Source organism: Corvus kubaryi, unplaced genomic scaffold, assembly GCF_017639235.1.
Source record: "Corvus kubaryi isolate FWS band 111438036 unplaced genomic scaffold, C.kubaryi_AGA036_p1.0 37396, whole genome shotgun sequence".
NCBI lineage: Eukaryota > Metazoa > Chordata > Aves > Passeriformes > Corvidae > Corvus > Corvus kubaryi.
In genome coordinates this window covers 31255901-31270723 of record NW_024581135.1, presented here as the reverse complement: position 1 = coordinate 31270723, position 14823 = coordinate 31255901, and the positions used below count along the sequence as shown (strand labels likewise).

General features: G+C 37.6%; 1 protein-coding gene across 10 annotated transcripts in view; it reads left to right on the top strand.

Annotated features, from left to right (window-relative positions):
• GULP1 (GULP PTB domain containing engulfment adaptor 1) overlaps positions 1-14823 on the top strand; it is a 150026-nt gene that overhangs the window by 106693 nt on the left and 28510 nt on the right. For 8 of the 10 annotated variants that reach the window (XM_042041721.1, XM_042041718.1, XM_042041714.1 and 5 more), the window contains exons 4-8: positions 175-246; positions 9887-9985; positions 12148-12285; positions 13556-13672; positions 14030-14122. In XM_042041721.1, the coding sequence (XP_041897655.1) occupies positions 175-246; positions 9887-9985; positions 12148-12285; positions 13556-13672; positions 14030-14122 (519 nt within the window). The remainder of the gene's footprint in view (positions 1-174; positions 247-9886; positions 9986-12147; positions 12286-13555; positions 13673-14029; positions 14123-14823) is intronic. The other 2 variants (XM_042041720.1, XM_042041719.1) reach the window with 1 other exon arrangement.

Sequence of the window (14823 nt, the reverse complement as noted above, 5' to 3'; positions counted from 1 at the left end):
AATTCTTATTATTTTCTTGATTAGAAATAGCTGTGTGAAGATTTTTTATTTATCAACTATAGAAACAATTGCCTTTCCAAAATGCTGTTTGGAAGTAATTGGAAAATAAGATTACTCTAGTAGATTAGGCCTTTAAATGCATAACTTATTGCTCACAAATTACAATCTTTTCAGTTTCTTGGCAGTACAGAAGTGGAGCAGCCCAAAGGCACAGAAGTTGTAAGAGATGCTGTTAGAAAATTAAAGGTAAGAATTTTTGATGAAACATAAATGGAACGTACTCTTAACCTCCTTTCACAACTAAGACACTCTGTGAGTTTTCTAAGTGAATTCATTGGCTCTAGTGTTGCCTTTTCCTGGTCTTAAAATCAAGAATCAAACATGGTTAGAAGGAAAAAAGGGATTTTGCCTTTGTATTTATTTTAAGGATCCTTAGGTGCACCACATCCAGTTCGAATGCACCTCCATGCACACTGCAAAATGCACACCCCCAAAAGATCTGGTATAACATTATAGGTTTTACTAATTAGCATATCTATCAAAGATTCCCCACTGAGAGGCTCGAATGAGCCCCCCTCCCCAAGGAGCCTTCCCCTGGATGGTTCTATCTTAGTTCACAGAATGTGTTCTGGAGAGAACCTTGGGGTCTGGGGCACACTGATCCCTAGCTACGAAGCTTCTAAAATGTTTAGTCTCTCAGCTTGACAAACAAGTCCAAGAATGAAGGCAAAAAGCACTAAGAATACAGAAGTTATAAAAGGTATATAAAGGGGGTATAAAAGAAAGGGCAAAAAATCATCATGGCATCACTGGAAGAAGTGCTTTTACTAATCTCTTTAGCGTGTAGGTTCTTCCTTATTATGCCTGTATGGTCAGGTGTTCTGCTGTGTACAGCGTTTAGTTGTCTCACAGATTATGAAATTATTCACAAGTATTTATAAAGTTCATGTACTTCAATGGGTAATACTTGTTCATCGGGCTTGTTTTGGGCTTCATTAGTACAAACTGAGGTAGCATGAATTTGTTTTAGCTGCCATCCCCAGCTACAGCTGAGAAAATCAGACTTTTACAATTTCTTCTTGGTTACTTGTGCTTAGGCATCAAGGGACTTGATAGACAACTGAAAATATCCGGGTGCAATGACTTGTTGAGGGTTGTTGTTACTTAACACGGCTTTGACTTGACTGCTGAGTGAGAGCTGGTGAGCTCAGAGCTCTTGAGACGCTGTGAGCTGGGGTAGGGAATGCTGATTGTGCTGGTCCACTCCACTGCCTTTTTCTTGTGGAATTGCACTGCTTCATGCTTAGCTGCTTTGAGCTATTGGCCTTTGAGTTTACTTAGATGTAGAAATCTTTCTCCCTACTACTGCATTTTCCATAACTTTTTTGCAGGCTTTTCATTATTCATTTAAACAAGTTCCTTGGAAATGGGCAGAAAACGTGGGGAGTCAATATTGAAAAAAATGATTGTGTTATACTAAAAACATGCAGAAAGGAAACATGAAACTACTCATGTAGCTCAGCTTTTGAGACTCAGTTTTCCCTTGAAAAAGTCATCTTTACAAGATGGATCAGTAGTCATATTAAGGTATTGAAACACATTCTTTGCTGTTTTTTTCACTCTACCAAAACAATACAGCTGCCTTTAAAGATTCGTTTAGTCAATTCTTAGAGTGTTTCGTGCTAAAAAGACTTATTGTGCTGCAGTTAGTCAGTCATCATTGCCTAGTTGTTTTCAAGCGTTTCAGGCTAAGTTTGACCCCTTTTTAAGCACTGCAGCATTCTACCAGGGAAAACAAAATGTGTGTGTTTGTTTGTCTTTATAAAGACAAACTTGTGTAGTTTGTCTTTATAAAATTCCAATACCCTTAGCAAAGTTAGTTCTGTGCAGAAATCTGTCACAGTGATATCCTGCTATGGAGAAGCTTTGCTTCTGTTTTAATGGTGTTTTATTGGACTCCTAAATAAACCAAATGCTGAGTGTCTTGCTGGTGGAACCCCAGGCTGGCCTGGGCTCTCACTAATCACTGGAGGCTTTGGGTGGGTTGAATTCTATGATTTCACACATGGAAATAATTTTCTCTGAAAGCAGCTCCAGAAAGGATTTCAAATAACTGCTCTCAGAAGCGTGGGCAGAGCCAGAAATGTTGTGTATATATTCATGGTGTCACTGGAGTGTGTAGATACCTGCTCTTTCTACCCACGTTCCGCAAGTAAAGCACCTTGGAGATAGAAGTCCGAATAGTCACTGCCAGAATTACACTATTTCCTTCAAGTTTGGAATTTGGAGCTTAGATATCAAGTATTGCATGTGATCTTACCTAATCACAAGTTTATTAGAGAACTTCCAAAGTAAATAAAGATGACTTTCGGAAGGACTTGAAAAATCTTGGAACAGAATTCAGAGAGCAATAAAAGGCTCTTATGTTTGAAACAATCCCCAATTATTTGAGTACTCATTTGAAGACTGACTTACGTTGTGCATCTGTATTCTTTGAAGAGAAGCCTAGAGGTACTGTATTTTATTATTAAGCGCACATCTGTAGCTTTTTTTTTAGAAAATGCTACTTGAAAATTTTTAAGCAATTAAAACAGTTTAAAAAACTAATGTTATATATGGAAAGAAATATAAAGTGGTTTTGGGGGTAGGAGAGTTTTTAGAAGATATGTAGCTTGTGATGCCATATTTATATTTTTTAATTATCTGGATTTGCTTTTAGTTTGCAGTGTTACTAATCATAATTTGTTTTTCATTAAAATTAATAGCTAGCAGAAAAACAACTGACACTTTCTTAATGTTCAGAGCTATTTTTACAAGTGACATGCATCGCTCTAATAAGCTTTTGAAGTCATGTGCTTACAGTGATATACAGACCATGAATTACTGCCACCAGAAAGCATTTTTCTTAAGCCCTCATGTCATCCACCTGTGTCAGAGTCAAGATTTGATGTACAACTGTTTACTCCTTTAAATCAAAAGCCCTTAACTCAGCACAAAGAGTTGGGTTGCCCAGCACAGAAACTGTAGCTGCCATTCCACAAACTGATTTTTCCCAGCAGATGGAGCTGATGTTCTACAGAAACATAAAATATCTTGGACGAACTTTTTTTTTGATGCTTCGTTGTACTTTTACCCCAAATACTACTTTTATATTTTCTTGACAGTTTTTCTGGGACAGTTTCAATTAGAAAATAGGTTTTCTTCAAGCAACTATATAATTTTTGTAGAGGATTCTCCTGTGGTTTTGTCTAGGTGGGATTTCCTCTTGTGTTTTCCAAGTGCTTGGAGCTGTACTGCAGGAGAAAGAAGAAAGCTGGACACTAATGTTTTAAAATGTGTATATTAATTTTTAAGATAAGGTGAACTATTATCATGATTTATTACAAACCATGTTTTCCTTCAAGTTTTCTGGTCAAAGTTATTTCTAGAACGAAACAAAACCTAAAACACATGGCACCCAGATTCTGTATCCAAACATGCCTACAGGAGTCAAATGTCTACATGTGGTCAAATCAGAATTTATTTTATAAAGCAAAATGATTATTTTCCTTGATTAATGAAGGTAATAACTTGTAGATCAGACTGTAGGAATGAATTTGATCCTTCTTATAAAGTGCAGGAGGTGGGAACAGGTAGAAAGAGCAGCATAACAGATGGAAGGAGGAGCATAACCAGAGCAGTGGTAAGAAAGCTGCATGGAGGAGTGTTAGGGAGAAACCAGAATAAATACCTGAGTTTTGGGCTGTTCCTTCTACAGTCTGCCAAGGGGCATTTTTGTGAGGGCCAAATTTAAGGCTGTTCACTTACCCAGCTTTCAATTCACTATCCTTTTTTCTCCCACTTTTCTCCTGTAAGTGGAGATGACCAGACAAAATGCAAATAGAATTTATCTCTTTGAAAACACTTGAAATATTTTTCATCATGTCTTTGACCCTTAAGGATACACAAAGTGAAGGGCTCACACACTTCCACACATGCAGAGATGCTGTCCTGCTGCTGCCCTTAAAGGACCATCAGTGGATATTGTTCTGAGCTCCCTTCTGTGTTAAAGCTCAGTTTCATCTGTTGTTGAAAGGAGGGAGAGTGGAGGCCAGAGAAGCCTTTAATATTGGGATAAAAAGATTTCCAGCCAAGCCCTACAGCCATGACTGCTCTCTTTGAAGTACTGCAGAAAGTGGAATTTGTGGTTCAGGACCAGTCAAGGACATCTGAAGGCCAAAGCAAGTCAGATGAGAAGAGCTGAATAAGAAAATACCTGTTTACCCTGCCCCTCAAAAAAACTAAACCCTGCCTCCCCTCCAAAAAAAAAAAAAAAATCAATCCAAACCAACCAACCAAACAGAAAAAATATCAAAAACCTACTACCAAAAAATCCCAACAGAGCCCCAGAACTCCATGCCACCAAGCAATATAAAAACAAGCAAAATAAAAACCAAAAAAATTCAAAGCAAAACAACAACAAAGCAGCCCACCCTCAAATAAAACAAAACACAAAAACTCTTTCAGGAAGTGAGAAATGGAAAAAAGACTGTACTGTGTTGTCTTCCACACTCTGGATAGTAGATGGATACCCTTCCTCTCAGTCCAGTGTGTGTTTGGAAAATAAAATACAACATATTCCATCAAAATACATTTCTACCCAGATGGTTATTGAGAGCTTGAATTTTGCATGTCAGTGGTCTTTTCATCCTTTTCTTCCTCTTGACAGCTATTTTTCAGAGGTCATAATTTCATTGTGCCCACATCAAATGTCCATGAGAGTTTGGACCATAACATGACCAATAGATAATGTGAAGGCACTGCAAAAAAAATGGGGCCTGATGAGGTTTTTTTCAGGCATCTTTCCTTATAATGAATGTTTTAATGAAAAAAAAGAGGAAAAGCATCTTCTCCAAGTCAGGTTACAAAGATGTTTCCCATCTTATCCAACAACTCTGCCCTAAACCAGGGATCTTTTAAGGTGTCTGTGTGAAGTGCAATATCTGATGTCTCACTGGTAGCCTGCATTAAATGGAATTGAACCTGTGTTCCCTGGGGTGACGATTGGCACCCAAATCACAGAATAATCTCCCTTTTGATGTCTCAAGTATTTTTAATTAAATCTTAAATTGTGTAGGGAGGTGTAAATATTAAAGAGAAACACACAGTTTTGATTGCACAGCTTCAACTGACTTATAGATATATAGATAAAATTTGTCTTAACAATTGTTTCTTTAGCTCCAGTTCCTGGATATTTTGAAAACGTTTGTTTTTTTTCTCATGGTATTTTTTTTCTGGTTGTAGTTTGCTAAGACTTGATGCATAAACACATCATATTTAATAAGTCTCTTAGAGTATCCAATTTTTGCTGCTACTGTAATAAATTACAAAATATATGGGTGATTTTTCTTTATTTTTAAAGCTGTGTTAAACTGTAGAAAATAGGTTTATTTGTATCTGTTGCTTTCCCTAAAAGATGCCATGAAAATAAAATGTTAATTCTGAAGCAGCTGAACACAAACTAGCCCATCCCACTGAGCTTGACCAAAGCTGGGGTTCGTGCCTGAGAACATTATATGTATAAGCTAAGAGCTTAAGAATTTGGCCCTTCATGTCTCTTCCCAAGCCATGCTGTGATTCATTATAATTTTACATAATTTTCCATTTTGATGCCAGTGGGAGGCTACAGATTTTTACCCTCTTAAATAATCATGTTATTGTGTGAGATACAAATATTACTGTGTTTCAAATGTGTGCTGATAGGAGAAAATAATGTCTGTACATCTCCAAGGTCCAGAGCTCCCTTGGGGTCTTCCTTAGGTAGAAGGAGTGAGTAGAAATAAAGAAAAGAAAATTTCCTGATACCTGACTCAGTGATGGGATGTGCTGTTCAAACCCCGCACAAGTGTGGGAGGTGTCTGAACGTGGCATTCTGGAGAGCATCAGATATAAAAGAAATTGCTGATCAGTATCTGTGTGTTATCTGTTATTGCACAGGACAGTGGGCAGGAAAAATGCTAAGAAAGAAACTGCCACAGATTTTCTGAGTTAATCTTTGTGTGCTGTTCAGTCACTGTTCCCAGTAAACCTTTGATTAAAAAGCTTATTTGTCTGGATGTCTGTATTGAAGGGGTTCTTTTGTCATTGGTTTCTTTCGCCATTAGCCTGGTTTTGATTTGATGGGGTTTCTTGAAGTGGGTTTTCCAGCCCTCTGCTAACTTTGGTAAATATCCTGTGATTTTATTTTCTCCTTTTTGTCAACATCCTTCTGTAATTGAAACTCTCAGAAGATAAAATTTGAGTGTTTTCTCCCAAGCAGCTGATGCAGTGCGGCCATTGTTGTCATCTTAAGGATCTCTTTGAAATATTTTCCCATATTTAGTTTCATGAGAAGGTCCACAGTTAGGGGAAGGCCTGCCATGTTATCAAGACTTCATTAATCCCATCCTCACAGGGATGTCTCCCAAGAATCAAAGTTTGTTGCCACATGTGGTATTTGCAGGGTTGCCTGTAGGAAAACAACAGATTCTGTTGGGATACCAGTCTGTGGTGTTCTGGTTGATGAGGAGTCTCTCTGTTATTGGCCCCTTCATCAGCCTTTGTGGTCTGAAAACTTCCTCTGTAATGATTTTTAGATTTCAGGTTATTAGTTATTTTTCTCCCATTTTTTCCCCTCTTATTTTTTGTGCCTGTAGATTTTATCAGTAATTATTTTTCTCCTGGTCATTGTTCAATGCTTAAGAAATTTCATGCTTGAGAAATAAACCCTGCTGGAATACATTAGAAACATATCTTCCCAATGACAATTTCCTGTTTATAACTGCATCTGGAGACTAATGTAACTAACTTAACTCATACTTTGTTTCTATTGATTCACTTTCTTAAATATAATGGCATACAAAATGCAGATGCTTTGTCTACTTGGACAAGCTGCATTTTTTGTAAAATATTGATCGTCATTAATTTCGTCTCACTTGAATTCTTTATTTCTTGAATTGGATTTATGCTTTTTGAGAATGGAGATGTGATAGGGTCAGTTTGTTTACCCTTTTTTTAGAATTGGCACAGAACTGCCTTCTGGAACTTCCTCAGTGTTGTAAGTCTTCATGACTTCTTGGAGCAAGCTTTGGCCAGCTGTTCTAAAACTTGTGCAAGTTGTTCACATCGCTTACTTTAAAACCTTTCTCTTTAAAACTTCTTTTCTTTAAAAACTACAACTTTTTCATGTTGTAGCTGTTGTTTGAGACTCTGAGATGATTGCCATTGGAAAATCAAGCATTCCATCATCATTCTCAATATATACCATGAGTTTAACTCAGTAAAACCAAATATTATTTGTTCTTTCCCTTCACTACTGCACAGAAATACTTGTGCATGACTGGTTTGCTAAGGGACATTTCCAAAGGTCAGGATTTGCCCAAGTTCCAGACTGTTTCAAGTTGAGGTGTGCCCCAGGGTTGTCTGTTCCATGGGTGTCTTTCTGGGCACCATCGAGTATGTTGGGAATTGAGATTGTCCAAACTGCCCAGGTGATCTGTGGGCTTTGTGGTCATTCCATTTAACCTGGCAAAGTGCAGAGCAGTGAAAAAAGGGATCACATATGTCCTCAAAGTCCCATTCAATGAAGGGACATCAGGAAATTACAAATCAGAGAGGAAAGCTGGTGGGGTGCAGGTAATGAATAAATGTATGATCTGAAAATGGTCTAAAGACAGTCGGCGTTTTATATTCATCTTGGAAAAAAACAGTCTGTGCTAATAAGGCAATGATTGGCCTATCTTTTTCCTATTTAAGCACAGACTTAAATAGCTTAAATTTGCAGTATAAAATTTAGGACAGATTTTGTGGGGCTCAATGAGTGATTTTTATTAAAGAAAAAAATGCTTTTTCTCTGTAGTGAATTTGAATTGTCCTCTAAAGTCAAGAAATGTTGTTGGCCAGAATGCTGTAAACCAGCAATTATGATTTCTAAAATTTAATTTTCTATAAAATGTCTTTTAAAAAAATTAAAATGTGCATATGTAATGGCACAATACAGGGATTAATGTGTATTACAAGTTTATATATGCAAGACATGGGCTTGAAGTTAAATAGGCAGATGTGAAAAGGATGTTGCAAGAGGCATATACATGATGCTGAAGAGGCAGACTAGAAATTATATTTTGTTGACTTTCAGCTAGTTGGTTTTCATTAGTAAGTCGTCTTGTATGAACCTTTATAAAACATTTGGCCAGTGACTGTAACAGTCCTAGATGTTGAAATGCAAAATGGGTATTTAGATTTAAGAGTTGGTTTTGAGAATGGCACAGAGTGGTTTCATGGGGATTGTTGTTTGGGTTTTTTGGGGTGGGAGGGTGCTGTTTGTTTTACCAAGTGTGTGATATTTATCAGCTATTGGGATGCATTAATCAGTAATGAAGTGTCTGGGTAAGTCCTGTTACTGTGTGAAGTTAGTAGGATTAATTATAAATTGTTTAGCTATTAAATGTCCAACAAGTATACCTTCAAAATGAGGAATAAAATTGGGAGGAAGGGAAAAACAGGTTTTTGTGCTTTTAGTGTGGTTCTCCAAACTAGTCAATAATTTGCCATGAATGAAGCTGCCTATAAGCAAAATTAAGTAAGAGATTGACAGTCATACTGTGTAAAGCAGTTGTGTTATGGGAAGATTTTCCAAGTACTAGTTGGAAAAGGATCAGAGCAAAAATCCAAACCCTGAGCTATCACTTAAATGAATAATTAATTGTAATCAGAGTTTTTAAGGATTTGTGGGAGAGGTGTCAATTGGCTACAGCTGAGCACTTCACTCTCACAAGGCAATTCAGGCTTGTGTCTTCCAGGTCTGGTAGGACAGCACCCTTGGTGACATCCTAGACTCTTGATGGCACTAAAAGCCACTGTCCCCACTGACTTCTGACACAGAGTATTTGTACTGATGGGGAGTTATGCACCCAGTTTATTCTTGAATGGGAATGTTGAGGATGATGTGTTCAAACAGAGCTCTGAAGCATAGACTCCAACTCCTGGCCTTTAGTGGATCATCATCCTTATTTATGCATTTGAAAATACCATTCTAGGCTATCAAAGACTCGAGAGAAAAAGGGCAACATTTTGCTCTGGTAATGGAGCAAAATACGGAGCAATCCTATATTTCCTAAGAAAGGTACCCAAATTTAGGGCACTCCTTAACTGTCATGCAGGAGCAAATTTGAGATACTGTGCTGATTTTATAGGCAGTATTCATGAGAGAAAGAGAGAAAGGTAAGTCTAACGTCTAGAAAATGAGATGGAAAAAGATGGAAAACATATTGAATAGGAGACATTACCCAACCCAGTCATATAAAGTGCTATCTAGCCATCATCCAGTGGGCTGCTGGCAGATAGATTCTGAGAATAAAATAGATCAAGTACCTCTTAGGTGTTGACAACTGCAGTGCTTTCAAACTGACCCTGTTTAAAACAACTTAAAGGAGCATCTGGAAGTACCCTCCATGCAAGAGTATGGAAGTGAGTGTAGAAATAGTGGGGTGTGGAAAACCCACTGATGTTCCTTGCTCAACAACCAGGCAGCTGCTAAACTGAAAGTGTTCATGTTCCTGCTGCTTTCATAGAAATCTCATGCAAAAGCTGCAATTAAGTGCATAAAAAGCAGATAAAAGTTACCGGGGAACATGCTAAGTAATGTTAAAATACTTTTTCCTGAATTTTAGGAGCATTGTGTAGTGTGAAGTTAGAAATGCTGGTCTGTGCCCAGCTGAGACTCTGAGAATGGTTGGTGTTGTTTATGGGAAGCTTTTTGAAGAAGGAAGGAAACAACTTAATGTGGAGGGAGTTGAGAGAAAATGAGAATTAATAAAAACAAATAAATTTACTATTCATGTGATTGCTGTTGTTTTTCATGTTTCAGTTTGCAAGACACATCAAGAAATCTGAAGGCCAAAAGACACCCAAAGTTGAGTTACAAATCTCAATCTATGGTGTAAAAATTCTAGATCCAAAAACAAAGGTAAGAAACTTACATGGGTTTCTTTCATGCGAAACTAGTAAATATTTGTTTCACTATTTTTAATGTTTTTATTGTTTTATATTTTTTAAGGTATTATAACAAAAAAGATCTTCTAAAATACCATGGTTTTTTACAGCATCTGGGTGACATCTTCCCAGGAAGGCACATGATAGTCCTGAAGGCAGACTGTATTTAATGTGGTATTAAATTTTCTTAATCCTTTCACAGCAGGACTTTTAGACTTTGAGGAAGACAAAAACAATGTGCTAAATAAATGTTAACAGTTCGGATGATAAAAACCTTTCCGTACATATGTTGAATATTGAATTTGAAAGAAACTTTTGTTCCTGTTTCTTCATTGTGGAGTAATTGCTGCACTCAGGCACTGCCTTTTCTCAAATGGTAGCTGTAGTTTAAAGCTGCAGCTGCTTGCAGCCCATTTTTGCTTCAGACTCTTGACACAACCAGAGCTCAACAGTTCTTACATTAGGAGAGGGGACAAGAATGTCAACTTTATTTGGAGTTTTTGCATCTTCCTTATGCTGTAGGGCAGACAGGGGTGCTAAACCCCATATCCTGGCAAAAACTGTTTTAAAATAACAGTTTGAAGTGCCAAAAGATCTTAGATTTCCTGCAGAGATTAACAGAAAGCTGTGGGATATATGTTCCTGGGGGAGTAGGAACATTCTAATCTCTCAGCAATGTTGTTATTACAACTCGAGTAGTAATCAACTGTGAGGAGTCTTTTTATCTCCCCCACTTAGTTTCTTGTAGCTGCATGTAAATTTGAATCAAGTTTTCCTTCTTTTTGCACAGTTTATAAATGCTTTAGGAAATTCAATTTCATGTTATCAGCACTAATTAAAGTCTCTTTTGCAGTGTGTTTTTGAAACAAAGCACTTAAGTTATGTTACAGAGGAATATTGGTTTTCAGTCACATAGTGACTATTAATGGCAGTAGGAACAGGAGGCCAGCTCATACATCAGGACCTGATTCTATACTTGGCACTCAAAAAAAAGGATTATAGAACTGTGGTTCTGTCCTTAAACGATATAAAATAGTTATATGGATCTGTAAACCTCACAGTGCCAGGGAGAGCACACGTCATTATTTCTGTGTGTTGAAAAGCTACAACAGGACAGAGATTTGGACCATGGGAGAAATGGAGTACTCAGAAGAACAGCTGTAAAGACTGAGAAAATGAACTCAGCTGGGGCAAGGGGAAAAGATTGCCCATAGGGTGCATTTTTTGGATATGTGGTTGTGTACAGAGGGAGCGTGGCCTTGTTTATGGGCTTACAGCAAGCTGGGAACCCCAGTGCTACACAGAGACTTTCTTTTTTAATAGATAATAGTTCACATCTAAACGACATATTTTCCTTTAAAGCAAATACTGCTTTCCCATGTAATAAGCCAAATAAAATAAAATACCAAGAAGAGACTTGTTGAAGAAAAACAACAAAAAAAAATAGTTGAGATAGTTTATTTCAGTCTTGTCAAGCTTGCTCAGCTGAAGAGCATTGCCATTGCAACTTTTTATATAGCTGTAACTTGCTTTTTAATGGAAAGTGAAATACAGTAGCAAAAATATACAAATAATAATGCTTAAAAGCTGCTTCTGTGGCACCTCAAGTAAGAAATTATTTGTATGTCAGGTTTATTTCTCTTTATTTGGTTACCAAAGCCATTTTATTTCTGTTTTCTGTATTTACTGTAGCAAAGTAAGGACTCATTTCAGTAAATCCATTTTAACAAACCTTCAGAGATGATGAAATTTAAAGATATTGTGCACCTGGAAAAAGAACAGATTATTTTACATAATCAGGCCCTAAATAAAGTACAGAGGGATGCAAGGCAATAGTAAAATCAATTTTCTAGAACAGAAATTACTGTCCAAATAAACACTTCCAGATAAATGCTGTTCAAATAAAAACTTCCTGTTTACATTCAGTAAAAACAGGAGCATTTTTTAGGAGATGAGTTTGCTTAATTCTGTTACACTACAAGTACATTTTTGGGTGCTCTCATGTACAGTAAGGCATTCAAAAATGTTACTGCAGCTTGCCTGCTCTTATGAGGAAATCCAGAGCTTTCCTTTGTGCATCTTTATCCTAAGCGAGTGTAGTAATTTCTTAAAAATTATCTTTCTGTTTGTTTGCAGGAGGTCCAGCACAACTGTCAGCTCCACAGGATATCCTTTTGTGCTGATGACAAAACTGACAAGAGAATATTTACTTTCATATGCAAAGACTCAGAATCAAATAAGCATCTGTGCTACGTGTTTGACAGTGAAAAGTGTGTAAGTATGCGGGACGCTCTGCAGGGCTTGAGGTTCTGCTGATGGTCTGCCTTGAGATGAGGTGGGAATGGTTAATTACAGACACACAGCCATGGGGACATAATTTTTCATGGCAACATGGTGTCTTGTAACTTAGATGCATTAAATTAAGGAAGAGTCTCTCTCTTCAATGATCTGAGGTGGTGTTCTGGGATAATTTCTCTTACTGGCCAGCTCAATATCCTGGGGGAAGCATCTGCAATACTCTGGGAGAACAGGCTCCACCCCACCAGGCTTGAGGTGTTTGCGCAGCTGTTTGCAGAGATTACTGCAACTCTGGGGCTGAGATACCCTTGCAGGCTCTTCTGCTGATGTGTCTGTCTCTGGTTTTTAGTGTTGGGGTTTTTTGTGTGTTATTTGTTTTTTGGGGGTTTTATAATTTTATCACCACAAGGTTCTCCCTTCTTTTTTCATCCCCCTTCCCGGCCCCATCTCCCAAGTTTAACCCCACAAAGCACTCCCAGACAACTCATTGCACCAAGCACTGACATTCTCTGGTGTCTGAGACAGAACAGTTATTCCTTACTGTATTTACTTTCTCTGCTAAAGTCCTAAGCAAGTGGTGTATCCATATGTTCGCCTTTTATTGGTCCTGCTTTGGTATCACTTTTTTCTGAAACCTTGGTGTCCTCCATCAGCTTCCTGTAGGCTTATTTTACCCCCATCATTTTTGAAATAGATATTCTGCATTGACTGTATAAACACAACATAGGATATATTTTGCACATACAAATGCAATTTCTGGTTTGGGTGTTGTTTGGATTCTTTTATTTCTGGATTTATGTAGTTGGAAATAATTGTGCGGATAAATACTTAACGCAGTATCCTGAGCGAGATTTTATAGTACTTGAAAAAATAAGTGTTGAAATCCAGATTTAAAATCAATAGGGGTCAAAATATCCATTAGCATGAAAGCATTATTTCATCACATCTAAAAGAATTTATTTAATGATTTAACAGGCTGTATTTGCTTTAGAAATCATCTGGAAAAGCCATGGTGCAGCATGGTATCTGTGCTTATGGAAACTGAATACATAATTTATGCTGTCCAGTCTCCCTCCTTTATCCAAAGTATTTTTATGTTCTTTCATTGCGTTTTGCCAAGGTATTTTGCTGAAGGGTGCTTGTCGTGCTCCTTGGTAGTGTCAGCTTCATGGTGGATGGGGCAAAGCCTTTGGTGTAAAGTATTTTGTCCTAATGTACTAATTTCAGTCTTATGTTTTATGTAAAGGCAGAAGAGATAACTTTAACAATTGGTCAAGCATTTGACTTAGCTTACAGGAAATTTCTGGAATCCGGAGGAAAAGATGTTGAAACAAGGAAACAAATTGCAGGTTTACAGAAAAGAGTAAGTTCTGAATTATGTTCTTCTTTTTAAGAGATAAAAGTACATGCTGCTGTATTTGTATTATCTGCTTTTTATGAAAGCATAATTTCCAGCATTATTCTCAGATTGCTAATGTAACAAAAGAAGACTGAAAAAAAAGTGTTAAAAAGTATTTTATGTTTTGCTGTCTTGCAAGGACACTAAAAAGCAAGGTTGAAATATTGAGGATACTGAAATTTAATTATTTTTTGTAGTCAGATAACAAGTTCAACCTTGATTCTAAATCACCAGATCTCTGGTGAAACTTATGCTCAGTGGATGCTGTTGTTGAAATCCATGACGATCCCAATAGCTGTTGAATAACCACTTGCTTTGTAGATTCAAGAATTAGAAACTGAAAATGCAGAACTGAAAAATAAAGTTCAAGATTTGGAAAACCAGTTAAGAATAACACAAGTACATGCGCCTCCAGTAAGTACACAACACAGCTCTTGTGTCTGAAGTCACTCTGTATTTATAATCACCTTATGATCATTATGAGCATCCCTGCTGTTCCCAGAGATTGCCATTAACATCCAGTGATCACATAACATGTCTGCTGAAGAGCAGTGTTGAACTAACAGTGACATTGTGACGAGCCAGCAGAAGTGCAAATTACAGTCTCTCCAACTGTGGTTCTTTCATCCCCTATCATACCTATTTGTTGCTGCCTCAAGTAGAGATCTGAATGTGCCAGCTGAGGGTGAAAAACCCTTCTGCACTGAAAGATCTGGTTTCTAAACGCTGCTTGGGAGCTCCCCACAACTTTCATAAGCACATGGTCACCTGTGACTGACAATCTGCCTGCCAAGGAGTCAATAGGTCTTGGGAACTAAGGCTGGGTGGTGGGAAAGAGGAGCAAGTGTGGGTTCCTCGCTGGAAATTCTGACTGCTCTGCAGTTCCTGTAGATGATGACCACAGAAGTGTGTTTAAATTGCTGGCTGGCAGTTCCTTATACCTTGGCAGGACCTCCCACAATGCAGGTTGCACTGCAGACTGGTCCCAGAGACTCCCCTCTTCTTACAAGTGTGTTCCATCTGTACAGCTTTAGGCAGCTGTGAAAATGAATGAAATTTCTTAATGTATGTGTGGCAAAATCTTAGCAAAAGAGGAACTGCTTTTCAGCTGGACC